Source organism: Mesoplodon densirostris, chromosome 15, assembly GCF_025265405.1.
Source record: "Mesoplodon densirostris isolate mMesDen1 chromosome 15, mMesDen1 primary haplotype, whole genome shotgun sequence".
Classification (NCBI taxonomy): Eukaryota; Metazoa; Chordata; class Mammalia; order Artiodactyla; family Ziphiidae; genus Mesoplodon; species Mesoplodon densirostris.
Window position 1 is genome coordinate 11,426,111 of NC_082675.1, and position 21,738 is coordinate 11,447,848.

Sequence of the window (21,738 nt, forward strand, 5' to 3'; positions counted from 1 at the left end):
AGCCTCTGTTTTCCCAGCCCCTCATTTTACCTCCGCCTGTTTTCACTTCTGTTCCGTGCTGTCCCTCAGGCTTCCTGGGTCACACCCACGTTCACCCAGCTTGTCCATTTCTGGACCCTCCCACCACTTTGGACCCCTCTTTTTCTCTGGCTGGCTGCCCCTTGCTCTCCGCCCCTTTTAATCGCGGCACGTTCATGTTTTCACCCTCCATTTTCCGGTGGGCTTTTTTTTTTTTTTCTGGTTCCCATTTTTTAAGCAACGGCGGCTGACGCCTTCCTTTCACCCTACACTTTTACTCCTCTCAGCCCCTTCGTTCCTCTACCGCGGCTCCCAATTAACCTCTGAGCTCCCCGCCGCCTCAGGTTGCCAATCTTACTCCTCTGCCTCATTTCTTCTCTCCCGCCGGGGTTCCGGGACCCCATCCCCCCAGTTCTCTCCTCAGCTTTGCTTTTCGTCTCCCCCATTCTCCTGACCGCCGGCGTCTTCAGGTCCCCCTTCCGCCCTGGTCCGCCCCCACCCCCCATTTTCCCCCTGTCCCATCTCCCCCCGTTTTCCCCTCAGCTCCCCGGTGCCTTTCCGTACCCCCTTCCTCGTTTTCCCCTCAGCTTCACCGCACCCCGTTTTACACCCACACCTCCTCCCTCCATCCCCGACCATCACCTGGCCCCCCACTTCGTTCCTCCCATCCCCCCCATTCCCGCCTTTCCCCCTAAGCCCCGCTCCTCCCAGGTCTACCAGAGGCGCTCCCTCTGTCCCCTGGTTCTCCCACCCCCATTTCCCCCTCCGGCCCCCGTTTCCCCTCGGCCCCGCTTCCCGACCCCCCCCCCCCTTCGCGTTCACCTGCCTGCCTCCCACCCCGGCTTCTCCCTCAGCACCTCCCGCCCCAGGTTACAGTCTGTCCTCACAGCCGCCCGTTCTCTGAGCTCCGCTCCCCACCCCCGGGTTTTCACCTGCCCCCCATTTTCCCCGGGCCCCGCTCCCCCAAACCCCAGGTTTTTCTCCTGCCCGCGTCCACCTGCCCCCCCCACTCCTCTTTCCCTTCGGCCCCGTTCCCCATCCCCCCTCCAAGGCCGACCCTTCCCCGCCCGGCGTCCACCTGCCCGCCCCCCGCCGTCCGGCAGCCCGGCTCCCGGGTTCTCTCCAGCCCGCCCCGGCCCCGCCCCCCGCGCGTCCCCGCCCGCGCCCGCCGCCATGTGACGGGAAGCAGCTGATGGCCTCTCCGGGCGGCGGCGGCGGGCGCGGCGGCGGCGGCGGCGGGGCCGGGGCCGGGGCCGGGGCCGGGGCCGGGGCCGGGGTGGGGGCGGGCGGCGCGGGGGCGGCATGAGGGCCGGCGGCCCGGGGGGCTGAGGCGCCCGCCGCCTGCCGCGGGGCCGTGCGCGTCCTCCATGGAGGCCGGAGGTGAGTGGGGCCGTGGCGCGCGTTCCCCGCCGGCGGGGCCGGGCCCGTTCCCTGGGGGGTGGGGCGCGGGCTCGGCCGGGGCGGGGGATGGGGACGGCGGGGGCGCCGGGCCTGGGCTGTCCGCGTCGCCTGGCGGCAGGGTGCGCCCCGGGCGACCAGCTTTGTTTCGCTTTCGCTGTCAGCGGCCGCCACCCCGTCTCGCGCCGCCGACGGGACCCGGGGAGGACGGGCCTCTGCGCGGCAGGGATCCCCATCCCCGGGACATTCCGGGGCGCCCGGGGCCCGACACCTCCGCCCGGGTGGAACGCGACGGGCGCCAGGCCCTCGGGCGGGGGGATGGTGATACCCGAGAGGGTGGGTGCCCAGGTGCTGCACTTGAGGTCTGGGTGGGAGTCCGCTCTGCTCCTTACAGGCTGTGATCGTGGACGAACCGCTTAACCCAAGTCTGTTTTGTAGCTGCAAAATGGGCTAATAATAGTATCTGCCTCAGCGGGTGGTTGGGAGCTTCCCAAACTTGTCTGTGCGTGAAAATGGGGTCTGGAATCCCTATTGAAAAAACATATTCCAAGCCTCTCCCAATAGAGACTGATTTGTAGACCCGGGCTGCCGATCCCTGGTGACATGGATGAGGGGACAAGTTTAGGATACACCGATGAGTGAGGTACTTGCCTCTCTCCTTGTTAACAGCTGTCATCAGAAAACGGTGTGGAAGTCGGAGAATATTGGAAGCACTTGGAGGGTCAGCCCAAATGACCATGCAGCCTCAGTGGGAATGGTGTGCTTGTTATGCAAAGGCCAGACCTCAAGATACATCCTTCAGGCTTCTTCTTTCCAACCACTTTGCCCCTAAACCCCACTAATAGAAATTTGGGGTGGGCTTGTGATGTATTCTGGGAGTCCCAACTCTTGAATATACTTCCATGCTTAAAGGCGGTTTCCTTCGGGGAAATTTCTCAGAAGGGGTCAAGGCCTAGGCTCAGAATTTGTTCCAGAACCTCTTTGTATTCTTCCAGTGAAGTTCAAGCTTCATTCTGGTCTGGAGGATTCTGATCGTGGATGTTTTTGTGTTTCCGTGGCTTCTTTGATGGAGCAGGGATTGTGGGTGGGTGGGTTGAAATCAGGGTTTTCCCTGGGGTGGTGTAACTTTTTAATTTGGGAAATGACATTTCTTTGTATGCTGGAGTAAGGCATTCAGTACCAGGTGTAGAGGTAGCTCTCTCTGCCTTCCCATCTAGATAAGGGCTTTCTCTTTGGTCAATTTGTTACCCATAGAACTGTTGTTAAATGGCCCCTACTGTTTGCCTGAAATCTTACGTGAATCTTTTTATAGCTTCCGCTGTCTATTCCATTGACTCCTTTTAGTTTATATCTGAAAGCGATCTGGAGCTAGCCTCCCTTTTTAGCAGGAATCTGTTTCCAGTTCTGGGTTTTTCCTAATGATTGACGACTGTGTTTTGGGGTGTGGGCTGAGCTGTTGAGAGCTGCCAAGCTACCGTTAAAAAAAAAAAAAGGCCAGAGTTTTATTCTTTTGAAACTGAATAAAGACCATTGTAATGGGACTAATTGTAATGGACAGCAGTAGATATCTTCAGAGTAGTGGTTAGAATGTATTTATTCATTCAAATATTTATTGAGTGTCTACTATGGGCCAGGCACTCTCTAGGCCAGCACCGGCCAATAGAAATATAACGCGAGCCACATATGCAATTTGAAATGTTCTAGTAGCATTAAAAAAAAAAGTGAAACAGGTGAAAGTAATTTTAAAATTATATCTTTGTCAATCCCGCATATGTAAAATATTATCATTATAACATGTAATCATGAATAATTATTGAAAATTTTTAGATTTTTGCTTTTGTACCGTCTTTGAAGTAAAGTGTGTATCATGTACCTAAATGGCCCATCGTAATTGGGACTTACCACATTTCAGAAGGTCAGTAGCCACGTGTGGCTAGCAGTTACTGTATTGGACAGCACAGCCCAATAGCAGTGAACAGTTCGGAATGAGGGTGGGGAAGAGAGAAACAACAGTTACATAAAAAGAAGTAAACAATCAAGAGAAGTTGTGTGAGTGATAAAGAAAATTCAGTGGAGTGAAAAGAAAGTGACTGGGCCACTTTGGATAGTGAGGCCAGGAAGGTCTCTGAGAAGGTGACACCAGCACTGAGGCCTGAAGGGTCGGCAGAGCAGCTGGGCAAGGATCTGGGGCCAGCCAGGCAGAGTTTTCTGAACGGATGGAACATCTCATGGAGAGATCTCAAGGCAGGACAAATCAACAAGCTTCCTGCCGGCCAGAGTCATTCATAGCTTCTCTCTCTCTGTGTTCAGGCAAATCTCCTTTCACAGAAGAGGCCCATGGTAAATGTCTTTCCACTCTGCCTGATTATCCAAACACATCCCAGTGTTTAAGTAGAAAACTCGGATCCATAGGCCTTTTCAGCAAGAAGGGCCAGGGCAGGTACAATCCCAGATGAAGCTGGATCCTCTTGCCTCTGGTTTTTTCTTTTTAAAGTTCTGGACTAATTATGGCTTTCTTTTCCAGCAGCCAAGTTTAGTTTGGGCCCAGCCTCCTCTTCAGAAGCTCCGTAGTTCCTTCTTTTTTTTCTTATTTTAGTCCTTGGATTCTTGAGCTTGAAATAGCAAGAGATTAAATCCCCAAATCACAGAAATAGAGTGTGAAATCTGGGTATGGCTTATGTTTAAGAAGCATTTCATGTAAAATGTTTGGCAAAGGCATCATAATAGTCTAAGGGGCTTCATTTCATTTATATTATAGAGAGATACCATGTATATTTATTCCACAAATATTTACTGAGTGCCTGCTCTCTGCCAGGAACTCTGCTAGGCACTGGGGATAAACATACAAGGTCCCTGCTCTGTCGGTGGCATTGATGTCCTAATTGGAGGGAGACGGATAATAATCATAATGGTGATTGTGCCGTAAAGAAAATAAAGTGAGGAGTTATGAAGGACATTGACTTGGGATCAGAGCAGGGCTCTCTAAGGAGTTGTCATTTGAGCCAAGACCTGGATGAAGAGAAGGTGCCAGGCGTGCAGGCATTCCAGTCTAAGAGAATAGCTGGTGCAAAGGCCCTGAGGTCAGAACTAATTGAGCATAGTCAAGGGGTGAGAGAAGGCCAGTGTGCAGGACTTCTAGGGCAGGGTGAGGATTTTATTCTAAGAGTGATCAAAACTGATCACTCTGAAAGGTGAGGAGAATGGGTGGTTGGGGGCCAGAGGGGGAGCTAGGAGAGCAGTCTCCTAGCAGAGGGAGCTAGGAGGCCGCTTACTGAGAGATGATGTTGCATATATGAGCCAATGTTGGTGAGACGATGTTGCATAGGTTAGAATGGCAGCCATGAGATGGAGGGGAGTTAGGTTTGGCAAGTCTTTTGGAAGCAGATGCAGTAGAACTAGTTAATGGATTTGGTTTGGGAGGTAAAGAAAAGAGAGAAGTCAGGGGTGGCCCCTTTTCATATTGTGTGGAGCCTCCATGGTGTTGAAAGGATGGATAACGTGCGTATTGTGGAGGGAACGAACCAAGTGTGAATATTACCAGAATGGAATGAAGTCAGGTGAAGAAAATGTACCTCCAGATCAGTCCATGTCGTTTAATATTTGACTCCATCTGGCTTCTCAACCTCAGCACCACTGACATTTTGAGCAAAATAATTCTTCATTGTAGGGGCCGTCCTGTGGACTGTAGGGTGTTGAGCAGCATCCCTGGCCTCCACCCATTAGATGCCAGTAGCACTGCCTCTGGTTACAACAACCAAAATGTGTCCAGACATTGCCACATGTCCCTAGGGGACAAAAGTGCCCCCGGCTGAGAACCACTGGACCCCATGAGGAGGCATTAACAGAATAAGGCTCTTTTACCTTAAGAAGATATCTAGAAATAATGGGAATAAACGCCACGGGGTTGCCACGTAACACTGAGTCTTGTTTTGGATTTACAGTGTAAAGTAACTTCTTACCGTGCAGATATTCACATCCAGAGGACTATGCTCAGATACACAAGTAACTGTGTAAGTGAAAGGATCGCCTGTGCAAACACATACAGATTTCTAGGAGGAATTACCTGGGCGTATACAAATGCCAATTTAGACAGATCTGATATATTAAAACCTAGATTTAAGCATAGAACCTCAGGGAATGAATATTCTCTTTACAAAGGAAACTTCCTTAAATTTTCTTTAAATAACAAAGCCATAAAGGCTTAATATGATTTATTAAAATTCTATTTAAAGACAGAATTTTCAGCCATACATTTATTTCATGAAACAAGATATACCCATGTATTTTCCTATAATGCATATGTCAGAAAAAAATATATACGTATAAATATTATATACATATATGCATGTCTACCGTCTGTTTCATTGAATCCAGGATATCATGGATTGTATTGCCAGTATGTGTCACTGAAAAAAATACTGCCTATTTAACTATGAAAAGTCATCGCTTGACACATCCTGATTTTAACAAGGTCAAACTGAGAAGACTTATAAAGATGTGTCCTAAAATATACGAAATAGGGGCTGTTTAAATTAGTATCTATCTAGTAACAGCTATAAAAAGGTCAAAGTCTCAAAACTGCTAAAGTGGAACATACACATCAGACAGTGACCTCATTCAGGATGGAAGCCAGTTTTTATATTCGTATGTAACGCAATCATAGCGATCAAAAAATCAGTTCTGAAGGCCATGAACTTACAAGCTTTGTCAGCCATTGAGAATCTTCCGCTGGAGGAGAGCCTTGAACTGGGGACTGCCCTTCAGGTCGATGAAGAAGCACCAGTCCAGCCCCCCCCGCCCCCCCCCCCAAAAGAAACAAGGATTGAATCGGCTTGGCGTTTGAAGGCGGCTGCGTAAATTCCCAGCTGGGGGTGGTGTTGGGGCAGAGGGAAACTTGTCACTACAGGAGAGAAAGAAATAAGGAGAGTGGGACTTCCTTCCGCTTTGATAGTGTGAGATCTGGGTATGCTTCTGCGTTGCCAATCTCAGTGGGATTCTCATAAGCAGAAAACGAGTCTAGGTGTGAACTCAGATGAGCTACGTGGGGCACGACAGGGAGGTGTGTGTGGCCGGAGTGTGGCGTGCAGGGAGACAACCGGAAAGGGAAGGCTGGGGCCGGTGGGGTGGGTTGGGAGGCCGGGTCTCAGCTGCCTTTATCTGGTAGGCAGGTGGGAGCTTTGGAATGTCTTTGAAAGAAATGTCGTGATGTGATGTGCGTTTCAGCTTCAGCAGGGTCCCTGGGGGCAGGAGAAAATGCATCAGGAGAGTCTTGTAAAAGATGGGGCCAAGATGGGAGGAAGGTTTAGGCCAGAACAGAGAGGAGATGGAAGTGGGAGGCCAGATCAAGAAGTCTGAGTGACAGGAAGCAGGGCCAGTGCTGAACATTTTAGCCTTGATGATGGGGGAGGATGGGGAGTGAGAGGGAGTTTCAGATATTCCTTCTTTCACCTGTTTCCCAGTAGCAGGTTCTTTTGGAGGGACCTTAAGTGCATCTGAAGGCCTCCTGATCAGCACCGTCTGATCCTTGCCTGGCCTGTCTCCTTTCTTCCTCTTCGGGCTTTCATAGGAAAATGAGGCCTCCCTTCACTGGGTTCACTCTTACAAAGGTTACTCTGAGTCACGGTTAACCAGAAGTCAGGAGTGCCAGAGCTGAGTAACCCCACTGGAATTCAGCCTGTGGCTAGTGTTACTGTCTCAGGTCATTTAAATGACAACTCCCTCCCAGAATCCGGACTGTCACTTTTTGCCATGGGGAGACCTCAGTGGCTTTCCAGTTTCTGAGTCAGCAAGGTGGTCAGGGGCCCGGTTCTGCCCTTTCCCTCGAGGTGAGGGTGCTTGTTTGAAGCATGCTGTCTCCTGCCCCAGAGGAGCCACTGCTGCTGGCCGAACTCAAGCCCGGGCGCCCCCATCAGTTTGATTGGAAGTCAAGCTGTGAAACGTGGAGCGTTGCCTTCTCTCCGGATGGTTCCTGGTTCGCCTGGTCTCAAGGACACTGCATTGTCAAGCTGATCCCCTGGCCGCTGGAGGAGCAGTTGTAAGTTCTTTCACTCCCAAGGGAATGAGGGAGTCCTGGGGAACTGAGCGCTCTCCCAGATGACTCCCTGCCCGAGAGCAGGAGAGGGAAGGTGGCCAAAACAGTTCAGGAATTGATCAGTGAGGTTTCCAGGGTCCCACATTCTGTACCTGTGAAAATTAACTGCATCGAGATTATGTTAGCCCCGAGTTTTTTTTTTTAACAGCTTTACTGAGATACAATTTTTTTTTCCATATGACCCCTTAAGGGATTTTCTTCTCTTTTTTTTTTCAGTTTTTTTTTATTAGTTTCTGCTTTATAACAAAGTGAATCAGTCATACATATACATCTGTTCCCACATCCCTTCCCTCATGTATCTCCCTCCCTCCCACCCTCCCCATCCCACCCCTCCAGGCGGTCACAAAGCACCGAGCTGATCTCCCTGTGCTCTGCGGCTGCTTCCCGCTATCTGTCTACCTTACGTTTGGTACTGTATATATGTCCATGCCTCTCTTTCGCTTTGTCACAGCTTACCCTTCCCCCTCCCCATATCCTCAAGTCCATTCTCAAGTAGGTCTGTGTCTTTATTCCCGTTTTACCCCTAGGTTCTTCATGACATTTTTTTAAAATTCCATATATATGTGTTAGCATACAGTATTTGTCTTTCTCTTTCTGACTTACTTCACTCTGTATGACAAACTCTAGGTCTATCCACCTCATTACAAATAGCTCAGTTTCGTTTCTTTTTATGGCTGAGTAATATTCCATTGTATGTATGTGCCACATCTTCTTTATCCATTCATCCGATGATGGACACTTAGGTTGTTTCCAGCTCTGGGCTATTGTGAATAGAGCTGCAATGAACATTTTGGTACATGTCTCTTTTTGAATTACGGTTTTCTCAGGGTATATGCCTAGTAGTGGGATTGCTGGGTCATATGGTAGTTCTATTTTTAGTTTTTTAAGGAACCTCCATACTGTTCTCCATAGTGGCTGTACCAATTCACATTCCCACCAGCAGTGCAAGAGTGTTCCCTTTTCTCCACACCCTCTCCAGCATTTATTGTTTCTGAGATATAATTTATATGCCATACAATTTGCCCATTTAAAGTGTACAGCTAGAGGCCCAACTGGGTAGTTAGGCTTGATTATTCGGCAGCTGCTGATTAGGGATGATTCCCCCTTACTAACTAACTGTATTTTAAATTTCTCTAAATTACCTGAGTCCTTTGGAGGCAAATAAACTTGTCTTTCACACAAAAAATAAAGTATACAGCTAAGTGACTTGAGAACATTCACAGAGTTGTGCATCCATCACCATGATCAATCTTTTTTTTTTTTTTTTTTTTCTTTTTTTGCGGTATGTGGGCCTCTCACTGTTGTGGCCTCTCCCGTTGCGGAGCACAGGCTCCGGACGCGCAGGCCCAGCGGCCATGGCTCACGGGCCCAGCCGCTCCGCGGCATATGGGATCCTCCCAGACCGGGGCACGAACCCGCATCCCCTGCATCGGCAGGCGGACTCTTAACCACTGCGCCACCAGGGAGGCCCCATGATCAATCTTACAACATTTTTTTTTTTTTTTTTTTTTTTTTTTTTTTTTTTTTTTTTGCTGTACGCGGGCCTCTCACTGCTGTGGCCTCTCCCGTTGCGGAGCACAGGCTCCGGACACACAGGCTCCGCGGCCATGGCTCACGGGCCCAGCTGCTCCGCGGCATGTGGGACCTTCCGGGATAGGGGCACGAACCCGTGTCCCCTGCATCGGCAGGCGGACTCTCAACCACTGCGCCACCAGGGAAGCCCCAATCTTACAACATTTTTGTCACCCCAAAAAGAAACCCTCTAATCCCCCTCTGCTCTCCAGCCCTGAGCAGCCTCTAATCTACTTTCTGTCTTTATAGATTTGCCTATTCTAGACATTTCATACAAATCGAATCATACACTATGTAGTCAGTTGACTGGCTTCTTTCACTTAGGATACTGTTTTCATGGTTATCCATGTTGTAGCATGCTTCATGACTTCATTTCCCTTTACTGCCAAATAATGTTCCATTTTATGGAGACACCACATTTTGTTTATAAGTGTATCCACTGGTGAACATTCAGGTTGTTTTCACTTTTTGGCTTCTTTAGATAATGCTTCTGTGAACACATGTCAAGTTTTTGTGTGGATATATGTTTTTGTATATGTTTAACTGGTTGAGGAACTGTCAGACTGTTTTTCAAAGTGGTTGCACCATTTTACAATCCCACCAGCAATGTTGGAGATTTCCAAATTTTCCACATCCTCACCAACACTTGTTATCGACTGTCTTTTTTTTTTTTTTTGCGGTACGCGGGCCTCTCACTGTTGTGGCCTCTCCCGTTGCGGAGCACAGGCTCCGGATGCGCAGGCTCAGCGGCCATGGCTCACGGGCCCAGCCGCTCCGCAGCATGTGGGACCTTCCAGGACTGGGGCACGAACCCGCGTCCCCTGCATCGGCAGGCGGACTCTCAACCACTGCGCCACCGGGGAAGCCCTCGACTGTCTTTTTGATTATAGTATAGCCATCCTAGTGGGAGCAAAGTGGCATCTCATTGTGGTTTTGATTTTCATTTCCTTGCTGGCTACTGATCTTGCCCACCTTTTCATGTGCTTATTGGCCCTTTTCATGTCTTCTTTGGAGAAATGTCTATTCAGATCCTTGGTCCATTTTAAAATTGGCTAGTTGCCTTTTTTATTATCAGCCAAGTTCAGTTCCTGATATTAACTAGCTTTTCTTTCTCTGGGCTGGACAAGTCCCAGTATCTGAATGCTGTGAGCTCCCAGTCAGATGGCCCAGCGTCAGTATTTTTTTCATTTGTCACAGGGCAACTCTACGTCTGTATTTATTTACTCAGCCAACAGTTGTTGCAGTCTTCCTTGCCTGACCCAGAGCCAGGGGCTGAGAATCCTGAAATAAATCAAACGTGGCCCCTGCCCATGAGGGTCTCATTTGTTTTGCTTTAAGCATTTCTTACAAGTAGCACGTTAGATTTAAGTTTTTTGTAGGTTCAGTCTGAAACTTGTTGCCTTGATAATAGGGAACGCTGATGAAAATTTGCTGAGATGGGTGGTCTGCACACTGCTGGGGTTGAGGAGTATAAATTTATGCACTTGCTGGAAGGAAGGCCATTTCGAGGACCTTAAAACGGTTCTTTCTGTGATTAGGAATCTCAGAAATGGGGTCGTCTATTTATTTATTTATTTATTTTATAATTTTTATTGGAGTATAGTTGATTTACAATGTTGTTATTTTCTGCTGTACAGCAAAATGAATCAATTATACATATACATATATCCACTCTCTTTTAGATTCTTTTCCCACATAGGTCATGACAGAATATTGAGTAGAGTTCCCTGTGCTATACAGTAGGTCCTTATTAGTTATCTCTTTTATATATAGTAATGTGTATATGTCGATCCCAATCTCCCAATTTATTCCTCCCGCCACTTCCCCCCGGTAACCATAAGATTGTGTTCTACGTCTATGACTCTATATCTGTTTTGTAGATAAGTTCATTTGTACCATTTTTTTATATTCCACATATAAGTGATACCACATGATATTTGTCTTTCACTGTCTGACTTACTTCACTTAGTATGACAATCTCTAGGTCCATCCATGTTGCTGCAAATGGGAGGTCACCCATTTACATACACTGATTTTCAACATGAAATTAATCATATGATAGTTAAAAATCAGAAATAGCTTAAAATCTGGTGATGAGAGAATGCTTAAGGAAATTGTGGCATTGCTGTATATTTTTGTAGCCATCAAAGATTGTTGTGTGTGTTTTTTGTTTTTGTTTTTTTATCACAATTTTCAGTTCTATACTCAGTTTAATGGTAATGACAAGATCATTATTTATTGATTCCCCCAGTCTAAATACAAGGGACTCAACTTCATATCCAGACTTAAATCTGATGTAGATTTATAGTCTGAAAAAGTATTTTTTAAAAAGGATAAAGTGGGAAATCTTTTACTTCCTTGAAAATCACTCTTGTATTCAAATATATATATTACTATACATAAATATATCTTTCCAATATTAGGGAAAATGTAAATTTGAGCATTAACCCTTTATGTGTATCTTTTGTTTAATATAATGAGGGAAATATTGTTTAATATGTTAAATGAGCAGTTACTTGTTTTAGGGAAATATCACACATTTTGAAGAATAATAACTTGAGGAAATGCTTACAGTACAAGGCTTACTGAAAAGAACAAGCTATGAAAGCAAGCTATGAAACTGTATTTGCAGTATGATCCCAAATTTGTTTTTGAATAACATGTGAATGTACACATAAATTAAAAATTCATCGTACAGTGTTTACTGTGGTTAGAGTGGTATTAGGATCTGGGTAATTTTTATAGTTTTCTCATTTCCAAAATTTCCCCAGGTTTCACTATTAATTTTATAGTTTAAAATAATTGTTATTTTAAAAGTCCTTTAAAAGGGGAAATCTGGGGCCTTTATATTCTTGTTAGGATTGTTACACATTTAAAAAATCATATAATGTAGTGCCTTTGATATTGAGCAAATAATTGATAATAACTAGATAAATGTGCTACTACTTTTAGAAATAAAATTTTCTGAAAATTCAATTTTGATGAAGTTAAATTCTCCTAATGACTGTCCCTGGCCCCAAGCGGTCCCCTCCCACAGTTGTGTCTGCTACCTCCCATGTAGCTCATCCCTTGAGTTCATTGCAGACTCTGAAGTCCAGGGCATGTGCTGAACACTAGACTAGGACACCCAAGACCTGACTACTAGTTCCCATTCTGCCCCCGATTTCGTGACCCCAGGAAAGTTATCTCTACCCCTAACATGTTAAATTTATGATAGTAAAATAAATTACTATGTCAATGAGCCTTAATTCCTTATGGAATAAAGTAGCTACAGATGTATCCCTTAATTCAAATACAGAAATCAGGATTTTATATAAAAAAAAAAAGAAAGGTAACTTTGGAGGTTCTGAGCTGGCCTACAGAGCTCTCCGCATAGCTTGCCTTTTCTGTGCTTCTCCCCTGGGTGGCCAACTAAGGCCCCCGAGTCAGGGCCGGGCAGGTCTTCGAAGTGCGTGTGTCGGCCTGGCTGGGGCCGGATGTGGATTGGGCGGGCTTCATTGAAAAGGCATTCAGTGTCACATTTCAGATGTTCTGTCCGAACGACAAATTTTCAGACCACGTTTGGCCATTTAGACCAGGGGTTGGCACACTTTTTCTATAAAGGCCCAGATAGTAAATATTTCTGGCTTTGGGGGCCGTATGTCTCTGTCAAGACAAGTCAGCCCTGCTGCTCGAGTGTGAACGCATCCCTAGGCGAGAGGTGGGCAGACGAGCCTGGTGGAGGTGGGAGAGCCTGGTGGAGGTGGGAGACGGCTTCGCGTACAGAACAGACTACCCTCCCGGGCACACTCCTGCAGCCTCTGCTTTAGAATGATAGACTTTCAGAGCCGAAGGAGCCCACATTTGCCCCAGTCTCTCCCTTCTAGTTTTGTAGGTGAGCTTGCTTAAAATTCTTTAATGTATTTCGATGATGCGATTGACAAAACTATGATTTACTTAACTTTTCGGGAACAGATGTAATACAGAAAGAGGTTCCGCTGCATGTATGTTGGCTATAGGATTTTTCATGGAAATGAGTCCCAGCTTTATCATCACTCTTTCCCCCAGTTCGATAAACCACGGAGTGTGGTCAGAGCCACGTAGCAAAGCAGGACTGAATACTTACAGTGATAAAGTGTACCGCAGATAAGTGTTCAGCGTTTGCGGGCCGAACCCCAGGACTGTTTAACTGCTCATGCCTTTGATAGATTGTCTGCGAGGCAGAGTCGGGGGCAGGGCCCTGTTTCTTAGGGATGGAGTCTTATTTAGCTTGTCTGGGCCTGTGTTTCAGCATAAGTAGAAGGTAAAGGAAAGGCTTGGGCCACGAGATTTTTGAGGTCAGCATGTCCCTGAACAAGCTCTGTGAGTTCTTTCCTTGACTGCCCTGCTGATTGGTTCCTGGACTGGATGTGCCCTCAGAGAAGTAAATGAAAGAGGCTCATTCATTGATCGGAGCAAAGTGAGTGAAGGTGGAAATGAGTGTGTACCAAGCAAACTGTTGGCCTGAAAAATGGGTTTATTTTCCTGCTCCTTGGGGACTTTATAAGCTAGAGCTAAGGGGGGTATATGAGGCAGAAGAGTGGCAGATGGTTATTCAGGCTCTAAGTTCTGTCCTAGTTCCACACCTACAGCGTGCTTGCTTTCTCATGAGAAACATGGAGTGCGTCTTTCCTTCCACGCACCCAAACCCAGGAGAACTTTCTGAAGAAGCAAATGGCTCCCTGGAGCATCTGTGATCTAGTTATCCCACAAGGCAGGTCGCCCCACTGCAGGGCTGTCACAGATGGGATGAGCCACGGCCAGTGAAGTCTCTGTTACGCGAATTCTTAAAAAAAAAAATCAAGAAGAAAGGTCGTACTAGAATTCACTGAAGGCCTATTTGTTTCTAGGATTTCAAAGGCTTAGATACCCCAGAATGAAAAGTCGATTGACTTGGTGGCAATTTCAGACTCATTAAGAACTCTCTGCTTTCCCCAGCATCCCTAAAGGGTTCGAAGCCAAAAGCCGAAGCAGCAAAAATGATACAAAAGGGCGAGGCAGCCCAAAAGAGAAGACGCTGGACTGCGGGCAGATTGTCTGGGGCTTGGCCTTCAGCCCGTGGCCTTCTCCACCCAGCAGGAAGCTCTGGGCACGCCACCATCCCCAGGTGCCAGACGTCTCTTGCCTGATCCTTGCTACGGGGCTCAACGACGGGCAGATCAAGATTTGGGAGGTACAGACAGGTAGGTCCTTTCCCGCTGGGATCAGGCCCCAGGGGGCTCTCACGCGCATTCCGATCAGGGACCCGAGGGGCCGCCAGTTGGCTGAGGGCTGTGGCTGTGACCTGTAGACCGGAGCCGCCTCTCCCCCTGATCGGTGCCCCTCTCTCTCACGCTAGGGCTCCTGCTTTTGAATCTGTCTGGCCACCAAGACGTCGTGAGAGATCTGAGCTTCACACCCAGTGGCAGTTTGATTTTGGTTTCTGCATCCCGAGATAAGACTCTTCGTATCTGGGACCTGAATAAACATGGTATGGAGGTGACGGAATGACTTGGCAGCCCCAAAATAGTGTATCTGCCCCTCTCTCTACTTGACCAGTGTCATTTTATCCAGAACAGTGTTTCTCAACCTTTTTTCTGTTATCGCCTCCTAAGGAGACTTTTTAGACATGTTTTTCCTAGTCACCCCCCAGCCCCCTCACCACCCGGGAGATTTTCACGCCAAAAAATACATTGAATAGATTCTCTTCAGGTACTGGATGCGCATCTGTGCTTTGTACATAAAAAAGGTCAGATTTTTCTGGCCATCAAGAACCAGTTTTCATCCCTCTCGAAAACACATGGTGTAGAATAGGTTTTCTCAGCTGTGGCACTCTTGCCAGACTGGGCTGGATAATTCTTTGTTACGGACCTTCCTGGGCATTCCGGTGTGGAGCAGCATCCTTGCCCTCTTAACCCGGGAGATGCCAGTAGCAGCTTCTCCAGTTGTGACAACCAAAAATGTCTCCAGACATAGCCCAGTGTCAACATAAAGGCCACAGCCTCCCCTGGTTGAGAACCACTGATCTGGAAGAAGTCATCCATGTTGGGTACTTCCTGTTAGAAGTAAAGTTTCTTTGTACAGTGGAATCTAGAAGAGTCCTCTGAGGTTGGGGTGGGGAGGGGGGCGGTCAGCCTTAGTGCAGTTCTGCTCTAAGCAGGACTGTATCCTGGAGCAGCCCGACGGAGAATCCCATACATCTCTGGTGTTGCTCCTCAGCTGGGAGGGTGACACGGGAGGGGAATTGGTCGCCGGGCCATTTCTCCCTCGCAGGCGTGGAGGGAGGTGGAGGAGGAAATGGGGACCTGGGCGGTCCGTGAAGAGCACCCTCGTCCCTGATGACGCAGAGCCCGAGCGGTGACTGTGCAGCTCTCCACACCACGAGAGGGGCCCCGTCCCTGCCCTCTCAGAAACGAGCCTGATAACTTGTCAGGCAACTAAGGAGGTGCTCGTGGTGTCCTCACCTGACGGCATCGAGTCACGCAGCGTGCCCTGGGTCCTGTCTGCCCGTCGCTGTGGAGCCTGTGGCTGTGTGGTCTGAGGTGGGCCTGCTGACTGGGAGGGTGCTCAGACGCAGCGCCTTTTTTAATGAGCGTCGCAGGCACCTTGCCACCCTCTGAGGCAGGGAGGGAGGACTCGCTGAAGGGGACTGAGTGGGCAGAATGGACTAGGCCAGTTACTAGGGCTTTTCAAGGAGAGGAGGGGACTAAAGTAGTGTCCCCAGGCACGGGGCCCTGTCCTCCCACCCTGCCTTGATTTATTCACTCACACCTACCCCGGGGGAGCAGGTACGCTTCTTACTTGAGAGCTGAAGAAAGCATGACTGACTTTCATAAAATTTATTTCTATATACCCACACATACACATGAATTCTTAAATGCATATGTATGACCATATACATTCTTCCCCCCTTTTTTGAGGCTTCTCCCCCCAAGCTTTCTCATCCTCCCCTCCTTTGCATTCCTCCATAATCCCCCTGCAGTCCTGTCACCCATGCTAAATAAGATCCTTCCATATTGCCTTCCATATTTTTCTCTATACTTGCATAATCCTATTCAGACACTCACTTTTTTAAAAAATTGATTTATTTATTTTTGGCTGTGTTGGGTCTTCGTTGCTGCACGTGGGCTTTCTCTGGTTGCGGTGAGCGGGGGCTACTCACTACACTTCGTTGCTGTGCGCAGCCTTCTTATTGCGGTGGCATCTCTTGTTGCGGAGCATGGGCTCTGGCACACGGACTCAGTAGATGTGGCTCACAGGCTCTAGAGCGCAGGCTCGGTAGTTGTGGCCGCACGGGCTTAGTTGCTCCATGGCGTGTGGGATCTTCCCGGACCAGGGCTCAAACCCGTGTCCCCTGCATGGGCAGGTGGATTCTTAACCACTGCGCCACCAGGGAAGTCCCAGACACTCACTTTTACATTTATGGATTTGGGGGTCATTGTTTCACAAAAATGGAATCATATTCTTCACATTTTTTCTGCATTTTTCTTTTTTATTAGACAGTACTCCATGGAAAATCTAGTTCCTTAATTTCATCTGACTTAACAGGTGGAATACTACCCTTTATTCATCCATTCCTCTGTTGATGGGCATTTAGTTTTTTCCCAGCTGGAGATCTGGAGAGATGACGTACGTGAGTGACCTAGGGTTATGTGCTGAGTAAACAGTGGAGCCAGGATTCAAGGCTGAGTTTACCTGCCTCCAGAGCATGCGGCCCTAATTACGCTGCACCACTGCTCATCCGGACATCCTGGCGAGGGTGGGAGGAGGGTGGAGTGGGATCCTTGTGGCCAGGGGGAAACCATTACAGAGCGTAAACGACAGAGAATTGAAGGTAAACGCTCTCAAATTTGGAAGGATGCTTCAGAGTAACTGAGGTGGTTGGGGGACCTGAAAAGAATGTTCTCTGTTATCAAAGGAATGTATCAAACCTGATCTGTGAACAGCCTTTGTCCCACTGACCTTGTGGATTTTGGTGAAACAGTAGGTAATGATTTCCCTTGGGCATTATAACGTCATGTTAATAGATTTCAGGCATTTAAATGACAAATCCTGTCATATTTCTTTCTCTGCCTTTAAAAAGGGGCCTGTGGGCTCAGCTGCTAGAGAACCGCTGGCGGGGCTGGGGGGAGGCACCGTTGCCGGTTCTTCAGGCTTTCTGCTCTGTGGTTTTGGGAGTCGGCTCACCGTGTGCTCCATTTCTCTGACAGGTAAACAGATTCAGGTGTTATCGGGCCACCTGCAGTGGGTTTACTGCTGCTCCATCTCGCCAGACTGCAGCATGCTGTGTTCTGCAGCTGGGGAGAAGTCGGTGAGTCTCAAACTTGGGGTGCCCTTTGCTCTGTTGCTTTGGTTCAGGGAAGCGGCCTCATGCGTGAGAGGGTAAGTGAGCCAGTGTCCTCCAAAGCCGCCTGCAAATCAGCCCCAGGGGGAGGCACGCTTTGGGACTGAGGCCCCTCCTTTTCTGATTTGCACTATGACTCAAACCAAATGAGAGGAGGTGTTTGAAAGCAGATCGCTCCCATCATGTCATGGGAGGACTGTTTGCCTTCACAAGATGGGAAAGCCATGTTTTTTAAATTTCTTTCCCCGTTGGAGTCTACGATTTTAAAAGTTGCAACCCACATGTGGATCCAGATTTCCTTTGAACCATCTAATTTGAATCCACCTAATTAGGATTTCCACTCAAATCATAAAATGTACAGTAACTCGTTGAACTTTGTCCTGAAATCCTGTCTATTATAACAAAAGTGCTAGAAACCCAGGAACAGTTTGGAAACCGATTGTTTGAGTTTTACATCTGCATTGAGCTGTTGTTTGCTGTGACCGACTTGGGAAAGTTAAGAGTTCACTATTTGGTACAGCTCAGGTGGTTAATCATTGATTTGAGGTTTGGAACTATGTGAAAGTGAGAGTTTTCTTAAAGGAAAAAAAAGAAAATGCTTCTTTTAATGATTCTCAGAAAGGTTTCAGGTAAGGAGCTAGGTCAGACCTACAGCCGTGGGCCAGATTTCTGTGGTCCTGTAAACCAGAGAGGGGTGCCAGATGGCTCTGTTGGGTGACCAGGAATTCACCTCTGACCCGTATTTTTGGTTTCAAGTGAAAGGACAAGGTAGCCCTTGACTTAGGTCTTCAGCATGCATTGCCCTATTTGCTAAGAGCGCTCAGAAGCAGGACCCAGAAGCCTCCCCTGAGCCATGCTGGCTGCTGTCTTCCTGAGGTCAGTTGGTTGATTCTCCCCTAAAGTAAGCTCCTTGAGCATGTCTGTTGGTTATGTGCCTCAAGAATTCAGACCTGTCACTTTATTTAGGCCAGTATGACACGTTCTAGAAGAAACATAGAAAAGGGGCTGGAGAACTTAGCTTCCCCTGGCTGTGTGGCCTGGAGAGGCAAGGCTGTGCCTTCTCACTGTTCACATCCTGAGCACTGTTTCAGCCCTGACCAGGCACCTGTTCTTCCCACAGGTCTTCCTGTGGAGCATGCGGTCCTACACATTAATCCGGAAGCTGGAGGGCCACCAAAGCAGCGTGGTCTCTTGTGACTTCTCCCCCGACTCTGCCTTGCTCGTCACGGCTTCTTACGATACCAATGTGATCATGTGGGACCCCTACACTGGCGAGCGGCTGCGGTCACTCCAGTAAGGACTGCCTCCCTGCTTCTGCTTCCCAGTGGGGTGTTCGATGGGAAACCTGTCTTGGTCCAGGACACAGTGTGTTTGTACTTACTCTAAGGCACTGGTGTGCAGCAGTGTTTCATTGTCAATTCTCACATTAGCCCCGAGTGCCTTCGAGTCTCCGGCTCTAGGAGGCTGTCTGTACTGCTCTGGATCCCGCGTTACGAAACCTCACAGTGACTCTTTCTTTCCACTTACTAATAACTGTAGTAACAGGTTCAGAATGATCCTCTTATTGAAACTGGTATTTCCAAAGTGAATTTTCATGTTCTCACCAACTTGGTCTACTTTTCCCCTTGGTCTCTGTTGTTTTCTGCAGCAAATAATAGGTAGTCCTATAATTATCATGTATCTTAGCCTAAAAAAGACTTTCAGTTTGTACCGTGGCATTAAAGCGAGGGCTGACCTCCTTTGCATAAGGAAATTAGCACAGGGAATATTAGTAATCCTTCAGCCCCCTGCACGAGACACTGGAGCTGTATGAAATGCAACTTGTTTCCAGTCGTCTTTTCCAGTCTGCAAATCCCCAGGTTTTCCACATGGGGTACGAGACGTGTCTGGAACCTTTTTGTGGCCATGGCGCTTTGGCCTCCTGCCTGGGGATGAAAGGCGGAGGGCGGAGGGCAGCCATCACTCCAGGCCCACCTACTGTCCTGTGTCCTCCTCAGCCACACCCAGCTCAGCCCCCCCATGGATGACAGCGATGTCCACATCAGCTCCCTGAGGTCTGTGTGCTTCTCCCCCGAAGGCTTGTACCTCGCCACAGTAGCGGATGACAGGTAACGAAGAGAAACCTCTTTCCGCGGCCTCAGAGCAAGTGTTGGAAAGGGCTTGTGGCATCACCCTTGGGGTCTGGCCCCAGGTCTGCTGACACGTCCCTTCCTCCTCCAGGCTCCTCAGGATCTGGGCCTTGGAACTGAAAACTCCAATTGCGTTTGCTCCTATGACCAATGGTCTCTGCTGCACATTTTTTCCACATGGTGGAGTTATTGCCACGGGGTATGTATCTGTTAGCCGAACAGATGGGTAGTGATTTCTGCTGAGTATTCCATGTAGCTTTTTAAGGAAAGAAAGCATCTAGAATTTTCTTGCCTGTGAGGAAGCCTTTAAGGAAATCGGAGATTACATAAAATTCTGATATTCTCTTCTGCTAATAGAGTTTATCATTTACTCTTAATATTTAACCTAAATGTCAACGTGAAAGATCTACAATTCATGCTACCTAACAGGCCAAGTCTGCAAGGAAGCAGAAATCAAGACGATGCAGCATTTATATGGGAAACCATTTCGGGCAGAGACCACCTTACAGGGAACATGTGTACTTCAATAGGTGGCACTCTTCCCTGTTACATTTGAACCCATAGTATGATTTATAAAGGGCTGTACTGACAGAGACAGCACTTCGGAACCAGAGGTGTCTTGAGTTCTGCTGCCCTCAGCCGCCTTAATTACTCAGCACCACAGCCTTCACATCTATTTCCAAGGTCCAGGTTGCGTTTCACTCTTGAGTCTCCTGCCAGTGCAAGTGAGAGTAGGAAACATTGATATCTGCCCCAATGAAAACATACATTTCCAAGGTCTGCCGTAACGCACTGGTTTCCGTCTCATTTCAGGACAAGGGATGGCCACGTCCAGTTCTGGACGGCTCCTCGGGTCCTGTCATCACTGAAGCACTTATGCCGGAAAGCCCTGCGAAGTTTCCTAACAACGTACCAAGTGCTAGCGCTGCCGATCCCTAAGAAAATGAAAGAGTTCCTCACGTATAGGACTTTTTAAGCCAGTCTCCATAGTCTTACCTGTTTCCTCTGTAGCACGATAAATCTTCCTGACAAGTAGCTGGAGCAATGGGCCAAACATCTGGTCTTGGATTGAAATAGAATCTCTCTTTGGAATTGTGAACAGAATGTAGCAAAACCGGATTCCAGTGGCCTCGCCACGAGTCTCTTCCCCATGACGTGTGAGGGTCAGTCGTAGAAGAGGGATTCCGCTTCCGCAGTGACGGAGCCTGACCTTAACCTTCAGTTCACTTACGCACAGCAGTGCTGGACCCTCTCTGGTCATTTTGATTCCAAGAAGTTTCCACTCCCTCGACTGGAGTGTGGCTTCTGCTGAGTGTCCGTCGTTGATGCAGATGCAGAGGAGGTGTCGGTGAAAGTTCTCTCCTGCTGGTCAGAGCCGCTTTGATGTGGGCAAGGGCTTTCCTTCCTCTGACCCACAGGAGTTTTCACAGAGCCGTCTAGTGTGAGATATTACTTAGCTTAACTGAAGTCCAGGTGACTCAGAGGCCGTGCTCCTGATACAGACACTAGACTTGTTTTTTTTTTTTTTTTTTTTAAAGAAACGATGATGTGCATGTGCCGGAGGCCAGATTTGTGTGTCATGTTACACGGGACGTATTCCTCCACTGCATGACTGTATCAGTGGCTACTGAGTTATCTGTCAGTTGTTTGCCAGTTAGCATATTTATTTGTATTTTCTCAACAGATATTGAGGTACAACTGTGTTTTTCTCAATGGTATCTAAAAACCATAGTACTTAATTCCAACAGTTGTGAAGATGTCTCTTAATTGTGTGAAGAATTGGTGTCGTCGTCATTTCAGCTGATTTTCTTCTGTACAAGATCTGACTTGACTGCTTCACCTCATTGGACTCATCAGCCAGTCTCAACTCTGCCCCTAAACACAACTAGCTCCTTAAAAGTACTGTTCTTCGTGGCGTATAGTTATCTAATCAAGACACCTCATTCAAACAAAATCTGCCTTTGGAAAATTTAATATATTTTAAATTATTTTAAAAGAAATGCAACATCTTATCCTTTGGCTTTCTTACTAGGTGCTTTGTGGAGGCCTGAGTGCCACGATAAAACGTGTTGAAAAGGCAGAGGAGTCTCCCCTCTGCTGCCTTTGTTGCCGAAAGAAAAACATTTCAAGATGAGAGGCTTTCATCGAAGGAAAGAAAGTTAAAAGCTTTTGGCTTGCCGTTTCATTTT

The 21,738-nt window shown here is 47.9% G+C and overlaps 1 protein-coding gene across 2 annotated transcripts; it reads left to right on the top strand.

The window, feature by feature from the left end:
- The first annotated feature begins 1,315 nt into the window (after positions 1 to 1,315).
- On the top strand, positions 1,316 to 21,549 carry WSB2 (WD repeat and SOCS box containing 2). 2 transcript variants are annotated; one of them, XM_060118088.1, is made up of 9 exons: positions 1,316 to 1,398; positions 7,282 to 7,450; positions 14,036 to 14,280; positions 14,436 to 14,567; positions 17,287 to 17,387; positions 18,541 to 18,713; positions 19,418 to 19,528; positions 19,641 to 19,748; positions 20,363 to 21,549. In XM_060118088.1, the coding sequence occupies exons 1-9, from the start codon at positions 1,386 to 1,388 to the stop codon at positions 20,523 to 20,525; spliced, it is 1,215 nt and encodes a 404-aa protein (XP_059974071.1). In that variant the 5' UTR covers positions 1,316 to 1,385; the 3' UTR covers positions 20,526 to 21,549. The 2 variants fall into 2 exon arrangements, with proteins under 2 accessions (XP_059974071.1, XP_059974070.1); XM_060118087.1 differs by lacking the exon at positions 1,316 to 1,398 and having other exon boundaries at positions 7,248 to 7,450.
- Positions 21,550 to 21,738: the final 189 nt, after the last annotated feature.

Coding starts and splice junctions, on each gene's coding strand:
- WSB2 (XM_060118087.1), top strand. CDS start 7,263: ATGCTGTCTCCTGCCCCAGAGGAGCCACTGCTGCTGGCCGAACTCAAG. Junction 14,281..14,435: donor GATTTGGGAGGTACAGACAG/GTAGGTCCTTTC, acceptor CTCTCACGCTAG/GGCTCCTGCTTTTGAATCTG. Junction 19,529..19,640: donor GCCACAGTAGCGGATGACAG/GTAACGAAGAGA, acceptor TTCCTCCTCCAG/GCTCCTCAGGATCTGGGCCT.